Below are 19944 nucleotides of genomic sequence, written 5' to 3'. Positions count from 1 at the left end.
TCCATATTACCAGCTGTTAATTATTCATCTATGCTTGCCTGGCGCCTCAGTTGGAAAATAAAGCAAACCCTTTGGACTAGTGATACAGAATAACACGGTGACCTTTCTGCTGAACCCTGGTGAATTGTCCATTTATCCCCCACTGCTGGTATGAGTGAAACTGGAGCAGAAGGTGGAGATTATTTCTTCATGTGCAAAACGTGTCTCCCACACTGCTCGAGTCCATAAACAGCCAGCAGAGTGTGCGCAGTGCTTGAAGAGCTAGGTACAGTCCCCTTTTGTAATGTGCAAAATGATATCTCTGCAGTGTGACCATCTCTATTACAGCAGGGAGAGATTGTCTTACCATTTGGATTTGCTTCACAGAACACAACAAATTAGCCTGAGCTGCTTGCTCTGGACTCGCAGAGGAGAAAATGTCAGAGGCAAGGTAAGCTGTAAGACAACAACTTGCAAATTTGCTAGGGTAGGTTTGAAAAAAATTACCAAGTCATCAAATAGCCCAAACTCGAGTTAACTTAGAAGCTCAGCTAAAATTAATTGACGGAGTCAAAATGAATCCAAGGACCCCGGAGAAGTTTCCTTTCCACCTCTGCATTAGTTTATTCATCATTAAAATTGAATAATTAAAAGCAAAACGCATTAAAACAGATCTGCTACATACTAATAATAACTGTTTATTCTGAAGCAGCCATTTAACAAATCTTCACAACATGTACAGTAGATATGTCCTTGACAAAATAAACCGGAGCTCATGTCAGTTGATTTTTTTTTGTTGTTTTGTTTTGTGTTTTTTTTATTTTATTTTATTGTTGCATGATGTGCGAGCCCTTTTAAAAGTCCTGTATGCCCAAGCCCATCGGGACACTTAAAAATTCAGGAAGCACTCTGGATTGTTGCAGAACGTGGAAGGATGAGGGACACGCACACTGATGGATGAAGCAAAAGACAACAAAGTTATAATTTGTTTGGTTAACAGATTATGTGATATAACAAACGTTATTGTATTTGGGGAATCTCACAAAATATCTCATGACCACACAACTTCAAAATAAACAGATGTTTTACAGCTGTGACTGAAATAAAAGTCTTGAATTTTCCATATCTATTACAAAATTCAAGATTCCCACCACCACAAATAAAAGAAATGAATGGGAAATTCTAATTTATTTTATATAAAACACATTCATGGTTTGTGCTTAAACACCAGTGAAAAGAAAATACATGCTTGCTCATTTATTTACCTGCCCGTGTAAATGCAGAAACATCAATCTCGTGCCCTGGGCGGCTGGTAGTACTGCTGCGTGGGTCGCGTGCGTCTAGGCTGGCCGTCTCCCCCGCGGCGAAACTCTAGTGAACTGTCATAGTAACCATCATCTTCCTCCTGCCATTGTACATTTGATACAGTTGTGATGTGTTACTGTGAGTAATCCACCTAGAACTCATTCATATTTTATCACCTTTCCTCACCTCACTTGATCGCAGTTTAATTAGTAGCTTTCATTTACTATGAACCAACAAGTTCTGAGTTTGATGGATGTTTCCCTATTTTCTTACCATGACATCAGCATCAAGAGGTTTGATGTTATTCAGGAGGACCTCTTCACAATTTCCATAATCGCTAAATACAACCACAGCCGTGGAGCCAGATGGATGAACGGCATCTATTCTGGCATGGTAGAACTTCACACACACAACCAGACAGAAAAAAACAGAAATCTCATTACTCTCAAATACAAACCTTTGAAAAACAAATCAAAGGCACTGTCAATACAAAACGAATCCCGCAGATTCATTTTTAGAATTTTAAACAACTTTAACTGTCAAACCAGCGCTCAGCCAAAGAAAAAGAAAACATCTTAAACACAGCAGTTTTCAACAATCATTAACTATTGCTGTCTCATACATGTAGGGATGACGCACCTTACTGTCTTCCCAGTAAAGTGCCAGACACTCATCTCCAGGTTTCCACATGTGTTCAGAAATATGACCCCTTTCTGATCCTCGAGGACCTTGTCCTTTGCCTTGACCTCCCCTTCTTTTAGACCCTGGGTTATTAGCATTGTTTCTCTTTGGGGGCAGCGGCTCCCTGTTCGGTGGACAAGACGAGGTTTGTGGTTTGATCGGCCCAGTTCTTTTGTGTTCTATAACGCCATTTTGGAAATGAGAAGGATCTCCTGTTGGTATATAAGAACTCTGTGATGACCCCACTTCGGAGCCTCCTCCCTTTGAGTTAAAGTTTGCTGGCCCACTATCCCTTTGTCGCTCAGGGTGATCCAAATTTGCCCTCTCCATCTTCCCCTTCCTCCTGCTGTTGTTGAAGTCTTCATTTCTGTCTACACGTTTATTTCCTTTTCCGTTCGCTTCACTTCCCGCCAAATTGCTCAGTTTTGATGTGGGTGCCCCTCTTCTATGAGACGCCGCTGACATATTCCCACCACCATCTCCATTTCTGGACCGTTGGTTGTAAGATCCACTAAACTCCACCTGCTGCTGAAGGTCTTTTGAATGAGTGGAAGCAGACACGAAGGAAGAAGGAAAAATCTGATCGTCACGCATCTCTTTCTTGTCAGTTTGCGATCTATCGGACATCCCTCGTGACCACCTCTCCTGGCCCTTCCACTGCTGGGCTTGGCCTGACGTTTGGGGGGTTGTACAATTAGAGAGAGGCTCCTGGCCAGGTTTGGGAAAATCAGTGTCCCTGTGAAAGCGAGGCGGTCTGTCATTCCTTTGTTGCCTATGGTCATTATGCGAGGAGAACTTGGTCTGAGGTGCGTCTTTGGTGTGATAGTCTGAGTTGTGGAAATTTCCTTTGTTTTCGTGATGTCTCTGTGGAGCCTGGCTCTTTGGCTCTGATAAAAGCAAACAAGAAAAGATCAGCTGTATTAAGAAGTATGGCAAAACAATAATGGGAAAAATAGTGGAGGGAATACTAACAAGTGCTTGGTTGGTATTTCAGACCAGTGCTGATGTCTTGTTGTCAGAAACATGTCTTAGTTTTTCTGACCTGACAACAGCCATCTGTCTCAGTCTAATCAAGGCTCAGTTAGAAATCAGTAGATTCCTCCTAAAGAACTGGCTTCAAAAGGTGCTACAAACATCAGCCATACTTTTGCTTTAATTTGTGTGCTCTCCCAGAGGCCCTCCCATAAGTCATCACTACACAGGAACTGGGTTGGAAGTTGCACACATCTATGTCCCTTACACTTAGTCTCTCTCTTTTCCAAAATGATTAAAAAGAAAAAAAATACACTATTCCACAGCTTGGAATATAACCCACCATCAATGGAGAAAACACCCATTTTGGATTCCAGAAAGTCAAACAATGTGCTCGGTCCAGATGGTCTTCCTCCTGCTCCCTCTTGATCATCTTCATTTCTGGACCTGCCTCTTCCCTTTCCTCTGCCTGAAGAAAACACAGCGAAAAAAAACAAAACATTATTTTGACAAAGATTAAATCGATCAGTTTGAATGTGCACACTTTGTGGTCTCCTGCATCTACATAAAGTATGTGACTTTATCTGCATTAGCCTGCACGTGAGAACTCAACTGAATTTACTTTTAATGAGTTTGTGTTGTACATTTAAAATAGCTTTAGAGTAAACTGTACCAGTAGCTGGTTTGAAAAAAGAATATCTAAGTAATTCAGTGTGATTGGGCAAGTTTCAAGGTAAAACAGGTTGATTTTCACTAATGAAACAGACACAAAGCAATGACTGCATTTAAAACAGAATTTCCATCTAAAACCTTAAGGTGTGCTTTTGAAAAGAGCAATAAAGTGTGTGCCTGCAATTTCTGGTAAATGCAACAAAAAAAAACCCTGCCACAAAGGACCTTTAACTAGGCTGCCGGTGATTTTCATTGCATTTAAAGAACCTCCACATCACTCCTCCAACCTCAATCTGGCTCTGCTTGCTCTGCAGACATAAATTGTTATGCGGCCAAAGTGGGCTAAAGGTGCATCTGGGGCTGTGTGTGTGTATGTGTGTGTTTGTGTGTATACCTCTGGGTTGTGGCTTGTTAGACTCTGCAGCCGCAGGGCCAGGTCTGCTACCAGAAGATCCAGTCAGTAGGCTGTTCAGTGCCACTTCAAGGTTGTTATTATTGTCCATCAGAGCCTGTCGAGCAGCTTCTCTGTTAAAGCCCATCTCCATGATGTGCCTCAGAGCGCGTTCGTCAACCTACCCAACAAATGACAGGAAATATATTTGTTGTATGGAAATCAGAGGAAGATTACATGCATATGATAATTATAAGTACAATTACGAGGTTATAAATGCAGACGTTTAGTGTGACGCACCCAGGAGCTCCCTTTTAAATTCTGTTTTACCTGTGAGAGCCTGTTGGTGTTGGAAACGATCGCAAACACTACTCCCTCGTCAAACACTACAATTTTACGTTCTGTCCTATTAATGTCTTCAACCCAAACCCTTCAGACTAGAGAAACTGGCAGGACACAACAAAAAGCAAGACAAATGGACTGCCACTTGATTGGAAAACCTCACCAGGGCTCCAATCCATTTACATCTCCACAATATTATAACCGATGCCTCACCCAATCTGTGAACCATGAAATAAGACTTCAAACCAGACTAAAGAAACCACAGAAGAACACAGAGCAAGTTTGAGCCTTTAAATTGCTTTGTTACAGTGAATTGGGACTTCAGTAATGTGAGGTAAAGCCATTATTTCAACAACGTTTTTGTGTGTGTGTGTGTGTGTGTGTGTGTGTGTGTGTGTGTGTGTGTGTGTGTGTGTGTGTGTGTGTTGGATTATAGTTTGTGTTCTCACCAGCTCTCTGTAGTTTCCATCTTGTCTGCTTTCTGTTCTTTCAGCCCGGTCCTCCCGTCTCCTCTGCTGGTAAGACTCTCGGCTCCGGGAGGAGGAGGCAGCATTGGATAAATTGCCGCCTGCATTTCCTCCACCGCCAAATGTGCGGGGGCCCTGACAAGGAAACAACATTAGGATCAATAGAGCTGCAGGGTTGGACAAAGAGAAAAATACAATAAAAGAAACAGAACTCTGCAAATGGCAACGTAATTATGACTTTTAATTTGAAGAGTTACACAACTGTCAAAGGCACTTAAGGTTGAGGTGTATGCCGATAAAGAGCGTATATTTTTAAATTGAGGCCAAATTAAGTCACTTGTGCAGGACGTGCAATCGATAAAGCAGCAAATTTTGCCCGCATGGCAAAAACACTGGTCCCGAAAATTAACAACTGAAAAGCTAACAAGTGATAAAGGTTTGGATACCTCTTTGGTCTTGGCCACCTCAGCAATAGCCGCAGTCCGCTGCTTTTCAAACTCGTCGTTCTCGTCAGTGCTTTTGACCACAGTGTGAGTCTGCAGGGTCTTCCTCTGGTCCAGTTCTCGGCTATCCACTTCATCCTTCCTTGCACACTTCTACAGGGAGAGCGAGAACAAGGCTGCAGAGATCATCACTCGTGTACGCTCTCTTAAGTACAGAAATTAGTGCGCTTGACAGATTGCACATTTCATGGACTCAAACTAGAACCAGATGAATTCATCTGGTTTTTCTCAAACTTGACTGTGAACTGTATTTAATTTCAAAACAATTACAGATGGTGGCTCGGTGCCAATGAGATGGAACTCATCACTTCCTGCAGCTGTTCCTCGACTGCACCAAGTGATGATTTAGTCACACAGGCCAGCAAATGACCGGAGCAATGATATTTACTTTTGACTAGGTTCAGCCACTCTTTGTTTCAATAAAAATCAAACCCTGCGACTATTTGTGGGTATCTAACATAACAGGTTGTATTAAAAATGATATTCGTCATAGTAACAAGATTATGCTTATGTGAAAATGATGAAGGCCTGGATTTCTGTCTTATTTAGTTATCGCTCACATAATAACTCACCTTCCAGTGAGGACAGTTTACTATTTTTAAGTTCAGTAATTTTCTGTTAGCCAAAGAAGAGGCACAAAAACAAAAGGATTTGAGAATGACTAGCAGACAACAGGAAATCTATCTGCATTAATATCATTAGGATCATCATGTAAGTAAAACTGTTTTGAACTCAGAGCTTGAGGTAAAAAGACAAAAAGTCTACCGTCTAATGCCATGTAAACTAAATTCTTCTGACTGGAAAATGTCTGGTAGAAACACACCACAACTACACTTTTAAAAACATTCCTGCTGTGAAGCATGATGGTAGAAGCTCCATGCTGTGAGAGCGCCTCTGAGTAGAAGCAACCAGAATAAGTAAAACTGACTCAACTGACAGAACATAGATCCAAGCAAAGCGCAAGCACACACATTTGCTTTCCAGCGCCAAATACCTTGGAACAGAGCAATCTAAAGCGACCCAAAGCAGACTTACTCAACACCAAGTCCTGGAATGACCCCGCATTAGTAAATACAGTTACGCAGAAGATCTAGAGGCTGTTAAATAAGTCCCAAATGCTCCCCTGTCATAAAACTTTACAAAGCTTGAGCAAATCTGGAAGGAAAATCCCAAAATCCAAGTGTGAAGCTGATACCAATGCATTCACTTGGAAGCTGTGATCCTAGCCGAGACTCAGACTCAGTCTTTTTTAAAGCTTTAAGTATTCTGTGTATAATAATAGTCGTTAAAAAAAAGAAAAACGTTAGCAAATAAAGCATCTAATTATTAGTGGTTACCTTGACGATCTGCTTTTCATGTTTACAACGCTTAATCTCAGCTGCCCTTTTACATCAATTACTAGAGCTTTTTATTTTAACAAAAATGCAACATTTAAGCCTCATGTTGCTGGCGGGAGATAACCTGCCACAGGACAGTTTGATTTTTAATTCTGCTTTATTACACACACAGCGATCAAACATTTTAAAGATTCATGAAGGCGTAATTGTTCCAAAAGATCAGAGAGAACATTGCCAAGATAGGGACACTCCTGGCGCCAGATCTGTGTTTAGTTCCTTGCATACATTTATGAGGTTACTGCTATTCACTACTGCCTGGCTTCCATTAAATCACTGCTGAAGTATCATTTCATATTAATGTTCCTGTCTGTATTAATTTTGTTCAATTTTTATGTTATTCTTTCTGGTTTTTGTTCTTCTTAGAAACATTTTTTTTAAATATAATTTTGGATGTTTTGCTTTTTAAGTGAACTATGAAATGTTCTTCCTCACCTGACCAAATGGCACGAAGGGAGGAGGTCCGCCTTCTGCTCCAATGTTACTCCTGCTGTGTTTGGCCAGACTCTGCAGGATGAAGGATAAAGGTACCCCTTTTTTTTTTTTTTTTAAATACAAAACTCAGATAAATACAACCTCAGCAACAGCTAATGATGGCGTAGCAGAGGCCTTTATTACACATTTAAAATGATTACTAAAATATGACTTTTATCTTTTTAGCCAGAGTGGCTGATCCGTCATTAAAATATTGACCCTCACCCTTTGTAGTTCCCACTTCTCCACCATGTGATCAACCTCTCCTCCAAGGACAGAGATTTTTGAATCGTCAAGCAGTAAAAGACCATTTTTAACCTGGACTGTACCAAGAAGCTTCACCTTTGTTCCTGGTGGGGTGTTAAAACTGAAAAACAAAATAAAATAAAAAATAGTAATAGAGAAAACAAAATATTAAGACTGAAACGCAGTATGAATGATATATTTCTATACATTTCTTTTTAAAAAGCTATTAAATTTTAAATATATGTGTGGGTTTACTGCATATACCAAGTCTCACACCCTATTTCGTTACCCATGCCACTTTATAAATGACATGGAGCATTGCCAGCAGATGGGTGGCAAGGCTAGGAGAGACTATTAATAATCCCAGCTGCTCACCCATCCTCATGGTAAATTAAAAGCCCCTCTATCTCATCAGGCCTGATAAGGCCTCTGCCTCTCTCATTAGGAAAGCACAGGGACTTAGAGGGATTTCCAGCTACTGATGCCGGATGCCAAAGCAACAATTAGGGATTTCACTCCAAACCTCTGGGATAGATGCTTCTGCTGCTATCATGATAGAAGTTCACATGATAGCAGCAAATACAGGAATAAGACGGCAGTCATCCTTGATTCAATCACATACAAATGCACTATTCACCCTCAGTGTCGCTACTTAATTGTCATCTCTCTGTACTACATCACTGTCTCGCACACTGAACAGTCCTGTAATCCAGCTCATCCTTCTTTGCCTCTCACTTATGGCCTCACGCACACTAAAGCGGACACTTTCATAAGAAACACTAACCGGCGCTGTTGCTAGCCAGTGTGTGTGTGCCGCTCATAAAGGGGGGATTTGTTCTGTTCTCTCCTCTCTTCCCATCAGGAAGTCAAGGCCCACATTCTGGCCACTCCACCTGTACAGACTGGCTAGTCACCATGGCAGCAGTCACCAAGGCCACGGTAGCTTGGATGGAGATGTAATTAAGGCTAAGAATTGTTAGATCAGCTGCCACGGCGAGGAAATTGCAGATAAAGGGAAAATTCAGACATGTGGTGGGGTGAGAATGTTGACAGGGAGGTGAAGGAGCAGGGTGTGTGCAGAATGTGTTTGCAAAATATGAGAAACCAGCTGAATGCCCCCGATTTGCATCTATGCAGCAAACAGAAAAGCAGCTTTTACATTATCCATTTTTAAATATGAGACAAATAAAAAAAATGTAGGATTTTTTTTAACCATTTATACCCCTTTCACAGATATTTACATTACACTACAGCCTGTTATTTTTAAATGCAACAAAACTGTAATACCTGATCTTAGACAGATGTTTGAACTCCAGTCCAACACAGGTGGTGTGCCCATCTGTCATTTGCAGGCGCAGCATTCGCGGCGCGCCCTGGGACTCCTCGTGGTCTTTAGGAGCTGAGATGTTTCTCACCTTCTGCACCTGGAGGACACATGGACCCTCCAACTGGCCATGTGCAAAAGACAGAAAAATAAATAAATAAATAAAAAAAGAGGTGGCTTGAAAGGCAAATCTGCATGTGCGGAGGAGGATTACAGCGAAATACTGAAAAACCCTCTAGGAGTTTTCAGTATGTATTGAGGATTACTCCAATTTTTAAGGCAAAAAAAAAAAAAAAAAAACAATACCTCTTTCCCTGTGGCATACTTAAGTCAGCACAGGTTTATTTATTCCTCAAAATAGCCTCAAGGCTTACATTTAGAGCTACAGCGACCACTGTTGTTGAATGCTTTTGTAAGGACTCTTCGCACAAAGTTTGATTTCTACACCTGGGAAAAGATATGTGTAAATCCTATCTACATTCAATACTACATACAAAAAGTGTATAGTGCAATACAGCGCAATTTATGCATTATATGTACAAGGCAGAGTGCATTACCAGGGTATAATGGGGTGTATCATATTCGGAGTCTGAAGGGAAGAGGAGGTAAATGCACATAAAATTACATGTTTTGATATTTGGGTTTTTTCCCCCCTCCATTTGCTCGATTTTACTTTCATGGGCAAAGAAGTGGTTTCTTGACCTACATTTGTTAGTGTGCTAGGGACATCTAGTGGCAATAATGAAAACTGCAGTTCTAAAGTTTCCTTTCAACAGTGGCTCCAGCTCATCATTTGTAATAGAGTTTCATAAATTAAGCACTGCCACAGAGTTGTAGCAATATGTATGCCACTCACCTTCTCAGTTCTTCCACTGTTGATATCAGATGGTAGATATTTTCGCCCAACAGTTCTAAGATCAGTCTGCAAAACAAAAGCTGCTTTATTAGAATATATATAATAATCATATATTCATGTAATGAAACAATGCACATGTGAAACAAAAACAACAAAACACATTTTTAACTATTCAATCAGATGTAATCTCACTTTTTGTAATCTCACTCCACATGGTGGAGAGAGTGCAACTGTGCACTATTGCAGTAAAACAGTAAAACCAGTATATGCGCCAATGTATGGAGTAATTTTGATATACAAGAATCAGGATTGGAGCTCATTGCTTTTTAAATCCAATCACCACTTTATTTAACCTAGCTTTTTAACAGAATTGTATTTTTTAAAGAGGATTTCATTTTTCCTCCAAACCATAAGAGATCAACATTAAAACTACAAATGTGTCTGCCTCCCAAACCAATTTTACAACCACTTTTTACCGCAGAAAACAATATGTCTGAACAAAATAAGCGCTCCAGGTAAAACCAAAAAAAGCAGCCAGAGTAGCAAAATATCTCTCTAATTAAGATACAATTAAATGCACCATTTTGCTAGCAAATCATCAGTGGCTCCAATTTATTTTTATGCCTAGTCTGACAATGTTAATAACTTTAAGCCCCTACAAGTACCACTCTAAATTTACTACAAGTTGATTAAACCAGGTATGCAGTAATATCTAAAAGTACAGTGTGAGACCTTTCCGCAGCACTCCATGCTAAACCTTAAAGGTCAGTGTTTCTGCAGTAAATGCACTGACTGTGTGTTCTCGACTCGTTCGATACTGCAGGTCAGGTCTGTAGCATCTTTGTCATTCTAGGAGAAGAACCCTATATGAATGTTTATGGTTCCTCTTTAAACATTTTCATTTTGTTTAGCTGCGTATCAAATGAAAAAAATTCTTTTTTTAAATACACAATTATAATTAACAGATAATTCAAATACCCACATTCATTTCATACTATTAAAATGAATAGATTCCTGGTTTCATGATGATTGATGATATAATTTGAGAGGGCAGTCATTGAGTGATTGAAGAGGGAAAAGGATGAGTTATTTCTGGCTCAGAAAGGTGCCTTTTAGGGATGAATAGAATAGCATGAGTGAATGGTTCTGCATAGAGTAACTACAACAGGTTTACTTAGATTCACTTGTTTGGCAGATATTTATGCATGTTTCTGTTATTATGTTTGATAAACTAGTAGTATCTAACAAAAACTAGTAGTGTCTAACCAAACTAGTTAAAAAAATGCCAACTTTTAGTACAATGATGGTGATTTTCCTTAAACTCTAAAACTCAAGGCAAGGTGTTACACGGTAAAAACATTCTGTATATGTGTTTGTGTTGCACTTACATCAAGCGCAATACGAATTATGTCACTATGTGTTATTTTCTCAGCGGATCCTTTCAGTTCTGCTATGCCTTCATCACTGAGGTACCTGCAAGATGAAAAACAGAGCAGAGAATACAAGTGAAGCTGGGAAAGGCTTCAGACAGTCTCATTTCAACATGTTTAAACAGACTGTTATTATAATCAACTAAAACTTATCTAAAGAGGGCGACAAATACTTGACTGAAAAAATAAAAACTGCATTTTAGCGGACATTTTTCTCTTAAAAAAGACTGATATTAAAAATAAAATGCAAATGGTAACGTCTTTGGTTTTAATCTTTTTTTTTTAGTTTGGTCAAATTTATAACACGCATGTGGAGGTAATGCTGTATTTATTTATTTACTGTGATGTCAAGCGTCTCCATAACTCCATAAATTGTTGTGTGTTTGTATGCTAATACTTATTCTAAATGTCATACATATTATGATTAATAAATAATCTCCTTTGGGGGGGAGTCAGGATGGGAACCCCAGTTAAAACTCTGCCAAATCAAACATGTGGAGATATCTGCTGCAGGGATCACAGTTGTATTTTTGTATTTTCTCATTTGTTTTTAATTTTTATTTCATTTTTACTTTTTGTTTTTAACTAAGTTTAGTTTCAATTACTTCCCATAGTGCGTTTTCTTGTTTCAGTTTAGTTTGTGTTGTCTGCAAATGTTTGGCTTTAGATATGTTTTTATTAGTTTCAGTGTTCCATAAGGTTGTTATTATATGGACGGCATATGTCAGAGGCGAGGTTTAGGAAAATCAGTACACGTATTACTACTAAAAACAGAACTTTTTGAAAGTAACTGTGTCACAGACTTTTAGACAGAGTGTCTCTATAAAAACATTCATCAAAGCCTCTGTATTTTTATTTATTTTAATTTTGCAAGTTCTCAAATGATTTTAGTTAGTTTCATTTTTAAGTCTTTCTTTAAATCTTTATTTTACATAACTAAATTGGGGGGTTTTGCATCTAGTTTTAGTTTAGTAAACTATAATCACGTTAGTGCTGACCCCTTGTGACAAGGGAGAAACTCAAAGTAATTTTACTGTAAGATATAAACAGTACACAAACTAAACAACTCTACTCAAACAGCAAAACATGACAAGTCAAATTAACTCTCCCATCTAATCAACACAATGCAATTACAATTCTACTCTATTACAGTTAATTCATAGTTCAGTATCACAGAAGTTTATAAACTGCTTGCTTCAAGACTGTTTTACAATTCGCGCAGTTTAGCAATAAACTGATTCAGATAACGAACTCACCTCCTTCCCAAAACTAAACTGAATATATGGGAAGAAACAGCAGAAGAAATCTGTTTTCTTTTTATCATGAGTTACGTTCACAGCCTCTTTGATCTGATCAGATGGTGTGCATGACAACAAACGTAAACAACCTCGGGACCACTTTTAAATTAGTTTATCTGTACATTACGGACAGAACAGTTATTATTCATCTCTGTTAAATACATATAAGACTCTAGAAGGGATAACAATTAAGTAAGCAAAACCTGAAGCAGTAAGTGTTTAGAAGCTGCATGTGGCTAAATGCTAGCACTCATGTCTAGCTACTGCAAACTGCTGCTGGGATGTTCTGAGTTTTAAAAGCACTGCATGTTTTAACTATATTAACTTTAATATGAGCCTCAGATTTATTTGATTGGCCCTGCATATGACGTTATCACTGTTTGTTCATGCAAAATGCAGCGCCACACTACGCTGTAATAATTGCATGCTAAGTGTGTATTGCATAGCTAGCGTCATTTATCTCGCTAGTTTGTTAGCCAGCCTCCAGAACAACTAATTACGTTGCAAAAACACACAGAAATCCAAAGTGTTAAGGTAAACCTTGTACTTTAATTTTAAGTTATAAGTACGCTAAATAGTGTTTTTAGAAAACATCAAAGAGTAGTAGTAGTGGTAGTTGTATTAGTAGTACTAGCTAGCTCTTTGAAATTAGCTCACATGCTACCTACCAGCCCTCTTTGGTCAGGGAATCTGTCACATCGGTCATTGTGCTTCCAAACTGCTGATGGAGCAATAAGGACACCAAGAGTTTTAAAGTGGGTTCACTGGAATAACAGCTATCTCGTCCTGTAATTCATATTCTGCTCCAGACAAAGCTCGCTAATATCAGTACTGAACGACTCTACGGTACATACGTCACACAATGACACTGTACAAGTACGGAGTGCCGTGAGGGTCTAAATAGCCTTTATATAATTTTTTTTCATATGATAAAGCAAAATCTACTTGTCATTCAGTTTAAAGGACATCCGTTTAAAAGAAGTATGACAAACAATATAGACTCTAAGACATGCGAATTTGCATATTAACGATCAAGGAACTGACCTCCCAGCCCATTGTTGCTTCAGTGATGCTAGTTTCAGTCATTATGCAAATATACTGTTTATAAGCCTGGAGAAACCTGCTGTTAGATGAGACCGAAAAGGTCACTTGGATGAGTGATGAAACGTTTCTCCCACTGAAAACGCTATGAACAGAATCAACTTTAGGGGAATATAGACTCTGGTCACCTTATTAGGTACACCTGTTCAGTTGCCCGCTGTAGCAGATATCTTATTCAGCAGCGATGCATTTAGGTACGTAGACACGGTTAAGATAATCTCCTGACATTTAAACTGAGCATCAGAATATTAAAGTGACTTTGGCTCCAGCAAATAATAATAATAATTTTTTTTTAAAAACTAAATAAAATAGAAACTAACCAGTGAGCAGCAGTTCTTTTGGTAAATGCGTTTTGTTGATGCCAGAGGTCAGAGGACAATGACTAGACAGCTTTAAGCTGAAACATTAATTAAAATAATCACTCATTACAAGACTTATGCAGAAGAGGACCTCTCACTCCGTAACACATCACTCCTGTCAGCTAAGAACAGTAAACTGAGGCTACAGTTCACACGGGCTTACCAAAACTGAAGAAACACCAGAAACATAAACGTTGCTTGGTCTGATGAGTCTTGATTTTTGTCTGTGAGAAGGTTCTTAGTCATTCAGGTCATAGTAATCTAAGGAAAGAAAAGCATTTTGGAGTTCTTTAAGTTTCTTGTAGACGTTTCACCTCTCATCCGAGAGGTGTAACATTTTGGACATTCATATTTTGGACAGAGAAGATAGTTTGAAAGAGGCGTGAAAGAAGCCATCTACGTCCACTGTGAACGACCATCTTTGCACAGAGGGCGTGGCTTAGGACACCAACTGTCTGCCAGTTTTGAGATCCCTTCTCAGATGCCTTAACGCCCACTCACATTTTAGTCATTTGATTTCAGTAAGTCACATGATAGGGTGGGGGCAAGGTCTCACAGTGGGTTCACCCGAAACCTTGGCTGATAGTGACCCATTATAACACCCATTATAACACCACATCCTACCTTAGTGTTGTTGCCTATCATGTCCACTTACTACCACAATGTACACATCTTATTCTAGCAATGTATAATTAATGAAGTGGCCAGTGAGCGTATGCAGATATAAATGTAATTTTAAGTATGACTTTATATCCAATAATCTTGGGGTTGGTGAACACAACCATGGGAGAAGGAATAGGTGGAGTTCCTTACACCGTTCCTGGACAGTGCTGAGTTAACTGTGTGTATGTGTGTCCACATACAAACCTCTACAAACCTCAGAGTAATACTGGAGACACACAGCAAGCATGCATCAGCTGTTCCTGGATGCAACCGACTACTGCTGTTACAGGTTTGATGAAAGGGACTCAGACTCAGCCATATACTAATCAACCATGCAGTAAAACCACATGATGAAGAAAAGTGGCCTCTTCATAAGGCCTATGATGTTCAAGCTGTGGGCAGTACTTTGTGGGAATATTAATAAGGTCTCAGTGGGTCCAATATGACATTTTGTAAGAAATAAGATACGAGGTGGCAGCAAAATTAGTTTGAACAAGAAGGATCATCTCCAGCAGATTTCTTACATTAAATTAATTGGTACTGCATTACATGTTTTTGGAATTTTTATGTCTGAAAATAAAAATCATGTATTATCTAAATAAGTGCAAACCATTTAAAAATATTTTTAAAGATGACATTTGATACTAAATCATTGCACAGCCCATTGATCAGAAAATGCTTTTAATTACTAATAATTATTGCTTTTTCTTATACTTTTTAAGATAGGAATGATATGTAAGTCCTTCATTAATAATCTTCAGGCTATATAGAAGAACAAATGTCAAGAAAATAGTCTGTATTGTAAAATTACCTAACAGATAAATCACTTACATTAGTTTGTGTTAGATTCGTTGGCTGCACATCCATAATGTCAATCTCCCATTCCACCACATCCCAAAGGTGCTCTACTGGACTGAGATCTGATGACTGTGAAGGCCATTTGCCTGCCATGTGATTGGCTGATCCACAGCCACTTTATTAAGTTCACCCAATCGGTTCAATGACTTGCAGTAATGAGTCACTGAATCAGTTGGGTGTTGAGTGTGGAATGTAGAGCAGCTTTATTTTTTGAGCAGTAAGGGTATTCCATATCATTTAAGTGGTGCTCGACCATTAACTTGTTCATGCTTTATCCTTTTCTGCTTAAAGCTCAGGTGAAACCTCTACTCTTTTTCAGGAATTTGAGGCATGATCTCATTCGGCTAAATTGTCTAAAAGTCCAGTAAACAAAGCAAACGGGGGGAAAAACACATACATGTGTATTTTGGATGTTGCTTCCCTGACTACTCTGAAATAAAACATGTTATGAAAAAAATCTTAAAATCACTGATGCATAGTTATTATAAATTTCCAGGATAAACAAAATCACTTAAGGAGTTATGCAAGAAGAATTTGCCTGAATAGCTTGGTGGACACATAATGTGCAGGCTTAAACCTAATTTATTTTTCAGGCACAGAGACACTCTCTGTAGACATGGAAAATGTGAGTGTTTCTGAATGCTGATATCTATTTGTTTTCTTGTGTATTTAAACTACTGTATAACATTTGTTAATTAACAAACGGAAAAAAGACTTATGGAAACCACCACCACTTTGCATGGTTCGATTATCTCTGAAACCTAGGGCCAGTGGTGCCATCTAATTGAAACCACAAGATGGCAGTATATGCACACTGAAAAGTTAAAGAACGGCCAACTCTCCGTGCAGACGTTGTAACAACATTTGAAGCTGCTTTCAATGTGAAACATAGAAATGGTCTGCTCCACTAACAAAGCTTCATGGTGAGGATAAATTTACCCTTATTAGGTCTGAGCCCCTGTGTCATTGTGATAGTTGTGAAGTTCTCAAATTCTATGCAGTATTCAGCACTGGTTCCTTGCATCCCTATAACCTCTGACTTTGATATGAGATTTAATTTGTGTCAATTGTCATTCTTTGTTGAAAATATCTTAAACATTTACAAATATAAATATATTTCTACCTAAATCACCTTTTTACTGATAATCCTTGAAGCTGTTTATCACAATCAGACGTGTTAATATGAACTCTACCTTTAAAAAAAAGCAAATACAAGAAAAAGCAATGTCAATGTAGAATTGAAATGCTCACACTATTAAAGTATGTAATTCAATCAAAAAGCACAAAAAAACAAACCCATTCAGTCAGATTTGCTGTGTGTGGTATGATGATTTAAACAGATCAGCTGCGTTATCAGTACAAGGAAAATTCAAAATTTATATTATTTGGCATTTGGGGCTTTTGATTATATATCCCTGTGGCTATTCTTTGACCAACTTGGAAGACTCGATCTCTCATTGTCTGAGAGGATTAGCGAGGCATAATGCCACAAGGCTTGTGTTTGGCTAGATGAAGAGTGTTAACACATTGCTGGCAGTCATGCAGACAGCCCTCCAGGGATTGAAGGAATAAAGGTCTTTCAAGATAACAAGATTTCAAGAGCTTGAATTGAAAGAAGGTCCAATTTAATTTCATAGCTGAAGGTTTCATTTAATGGTGACGTCTGACTCCACTTTTAGCCTTGGAAAAACAAAAAACAAAAAAATTCTGAAAATTATAATGTGCATACCAAATATGTTTCTTCTAAATCACATGCCGGTGTATCTCTGGATTTATGCGATCTACCTATGAGTGTGAATTTGGTCCGGCACACTGCATGATTGCAGACTAACAAAATAATAATTAGAGCATAATTGTACTGAATCACTGCTCAAGTTGGCCAAGACTAATGCTTGAAATATAAAGGCTGAGCTGTACTGTATCTTTGTGTTCTTATTTTTCTGATTTTGATGTCTGTGAGACATGCTTTCTGAGAACAACATCAATCAAACTGCAACAGTCAGGAGGTTAAGCCTGTCTAATTGTCATGTGACTCCACTTCTATGGATTTGCAGAGGATGAGCATGGTCCTAGCAGTCTGGAGGCAGGAACACAGACAGAGGGAAAGGTTAATACCACTTGTGGCTTTTTATCCTATTGCCATCATTTGGTTATGTAACACAATTGTCCTCAAGGGTACGAGTTCCACACGCATAACTACTGAATAACAACATGAGGTATACAGCAGTTTACAGTTGGCATCCACCAGGAGCAATCTTTAATATCCTGCAGTTTACTGTCAATAGTCTGAACTATTACTGTTTTCTATAATTTATGAGTTTCACTAACAGGGGGCACAAAAAACTTTTAATGCTTCATGTTGAGGAACTCTCCCTGATACTGTATGTGTTCAGGGATCAAACTGTAGGTTTGAGGAGAGCACTTGAGAAGCGTGCAAAAGTTTCTGGTAGTTGCATCACGTTACTGTGTTGCTGTTTGCATCATACAAGATGTTTGGGATTGAACAGTGGGTTTAGCTTGCTTTTACAGTGGAAATCAAAGAGACAAACAAGCAACAATATAAAACACCCTCATTTTACTGTGATCATCGACTTCTGACTGAACTTTATTCCATGATAGATAAACAATTTCTTGAATCCTGGACATCCTACATCATAGGATGTGGAAAAATGTGGACGATTATTACTTTTTTTTTATTGCTAATGTTTTCCTTAGCTATGAGGGTTCGCCACAGAAACTCCATCAGCTCTGCCTGCATACTACCCTGTCTCTAACATCCTCCTCTGTCACACCAAATCTCAGCATGTTATCTTTTACTACATCCATGAATCTTCTCTTTGGTCTTTTCCTCCTGCCTCGCAGCTCCAGCTTCAGCATCATTTGTCCAGTGCATCCAGTATCCATTCTCTGCAAGTCTAAACTATCTCAGCTTTTCCTCTCTGTCTCCAAAGCACTCAACCTGAGATGTCCCTCTGATACACTAATTTCTAATCCTCTAATTAGGTCATTTAAACTAGACCATACATCAATAAAATAAAGCCTGGGTTTGGCCAACTAAATAAAAAAAGGCGGTTGTAGCCTACTAAACTGATTTAAAGACCTTTATTTTATTCTATTTATATGTGTGCATTTATACTGAGTTATTTTACCCATTTAATTAAGAAATTATATTTAAGCAACCTGTCATTATCGCCTGTCACTTTCTGTTTAATATTTCTATAAGAGAAAAACTGTCACTTGGCAAACTGAATTAAATCTAATATATCTATCTAATACAGAGAGAAAAGCTTGGATGCAAGTAAGACCTACACACAAAACCTATCGCACAGGAGATACTGGCTGAATAAAACGAACAACCCTAAAACTGAAGTAGGATTGACTGACACTTCAGGCAGCCAATCAACTCCCTCTAAACTATGACTCGAGTCACCGTTTGCGGTTCCGTGATTGCTATTGGTTGGATTAAACATGGGAAGCTGACGTAAGCATTGCGCGGGTCTGTCAAAAAAAGTATCTTAATTTTACCCACCTAACGCTTCTGCTGAAACTCGTAATGACTGTATGGCTTTCAGTTAATGTTCGGGTGAATTTTGTAAGTCTCCGGGAAAATTGTTACGTTTAAGGCGCATTTTTTTAGTTAACGGAAAGTAGAGCATTACGTGACAGTCAATAAATTGGATTAGCGCTAAGTCAAGTCACCGGTGAATGATAGTATTGTAAACCTGGCTAGCTAGCTAAACGGACAGGTGAGACTGAGCACTAAACATTAAAAACGCTTAGTGGACCTAGTGTTGTTATGTGCTAAGCATTTTCCTTTGTGTGGTCCTCTAGCTCTTCTGTCGTCTGCTAACGTTGCATGCAATAAAAGGTTTAGGTCTTCAGTAGCTGTCAGCTGGTGTAGAAGTCATTGGGTCATCATGGAGAGTTACAGTCAGCGGTTTGAATCCACCACCGGACGGGACAGTAAATCTCAAAAGAAGAAGGGCTCCACTTCGTCATACACCGATGACGGAGACCGCAAACCAAAATTTGTAAGTATGAAAAGACTAAAACGAGCTTTGGTTTTACTCTAACGGTATGATACAGAAAGCATTTGATAAACGCCGCAAATAGATGGTCACTCAGTGTGTTATGCTTTCCCTATGATACAACCAGCCACAGAGAAGGACATTGATGTGGACAGAACAGTACACGGGTAGATGGCCCTCCATATAAAGAATGTAGCAGACACCTTGGATCGGTATTTTCTATTACTTTCAGAACGACCAGTTTGGATAGACAAACAACCACGGTTAGACCTCGTGGTGAAGATGTGTCATGCCTTCGTAATGTGCTTGCATGTCTGGGGAGGCTGAGAGAAACGAACAGTTAACAAAGCACAGGAGGCTACACAAGTAATGTTTTATATGGTAGAATTTCTTCGACAGCCATAACCTTGAGTGTTTGTTGACTTTGCATGTAGGAAATCAAAAGGTTAAAATTAGCACAGGGTTTAACTGACACTAATCCATGCATTCCCTCCTACAAACAAGACAGCATTTAGTCTCTTTGGTATTTGTCGGTTGTTGTTCTTCAGCTAGTCTAGCTGTGTAAACAAAATCATGTTTTTTTTTGTTTGTTTACACAGCT

At 38.8% G+C, this 19944-nt stretch overlaps 2 protein-coding genes across 4 annotated transcripts in view; one reads left to right on the top strand and one right to left on the bottom strand.

The window, feature by feature from the left end:
• Positions 1 to 657: 657 nt before the first annotated feature.
• On the bottom strand, positions 658 to 13212 carry tdrd3 (tudor domain containing 3). The gene is made up of 14 exons (XM_086290393.1): positions 13003 to 13212; positions 10995 to 11079; positions 9607 to 9672; positions 8714 to 8874; positions 7406 to 7547; positions 7142 to 7213; positions 5256 to 5405; positions 4792 to 4944; positions 4004 to 4181; positions 3281 to 3406; positions 1924 to 2852; positions 1558 to 1683; positions 1245 to 1384; positions 658 to 929 (listed from the first exon to the last, which is right to left on the bottom strand). The coding sequence occupies exons 1-13, from the start codon at positions 13038 to 13040 to the stop codon at positions 1268 to 1270; spliced, it is 2343 nt and encodes a 780-aa protein (XP_086146519.1). The 5' UTR covers positions 13041 to 13212; the 3' UTR covers positions 658 to 929; positions 1245 to 1267.
• Positions 13213 to 18782: 5570 nt separating this feature from the next.
• LOC147339185 (protein diaphanous homolog 3-like) overlaps positions 18783 to 19944 on the top strand; it is a 168195-nt gene continuing 167033 nt past the window's right edge. For all 3 annotated transcript variants that reach the window (XM_086290379.1, XM_086290362.1, XM_086290370.1), the window contains exons 1-2: positions 18783 to 19061; positions 19147 to 19346. In XM_086290379.1, the coding sequence (XP_086146505.1) occupies positions 19233 to 19346 (114 nt within the window). In that variant the 5' untranslated portion in view covers positions 18783 to 19061; positions 19147 to 19232. The remainder of the gene's footprint in view (positions 19062 to 19146; positions 19347 to 19944) is intronic.

This window comes from Aulonocara sp. 'chitande type north' Nkhata Bay, linkage group LG1 (assembly GCF_057382095.1).
Source record: "Aulonocara sp. 'chitande type north' Nkhata Bay isolate Kocher_YH1m ecotype deep benthic linkage group LG1, A_spYH_male_GT1.1, whole genome shotgun sequence".
Classification (NCBI taxonomy): Eukaryota; Metazoa; Chordata; class Actinopteri; order Cichliformes; family Cichlidae; genus Aulonocara; species Aulonocara sp. 'chitande type north' Nkhata Bay.
The sequence above is the reverse complement of the archived record's forward strand: the minus strand, read 5'-3'. Positions and strand labels throughout refer to the sequence as shown.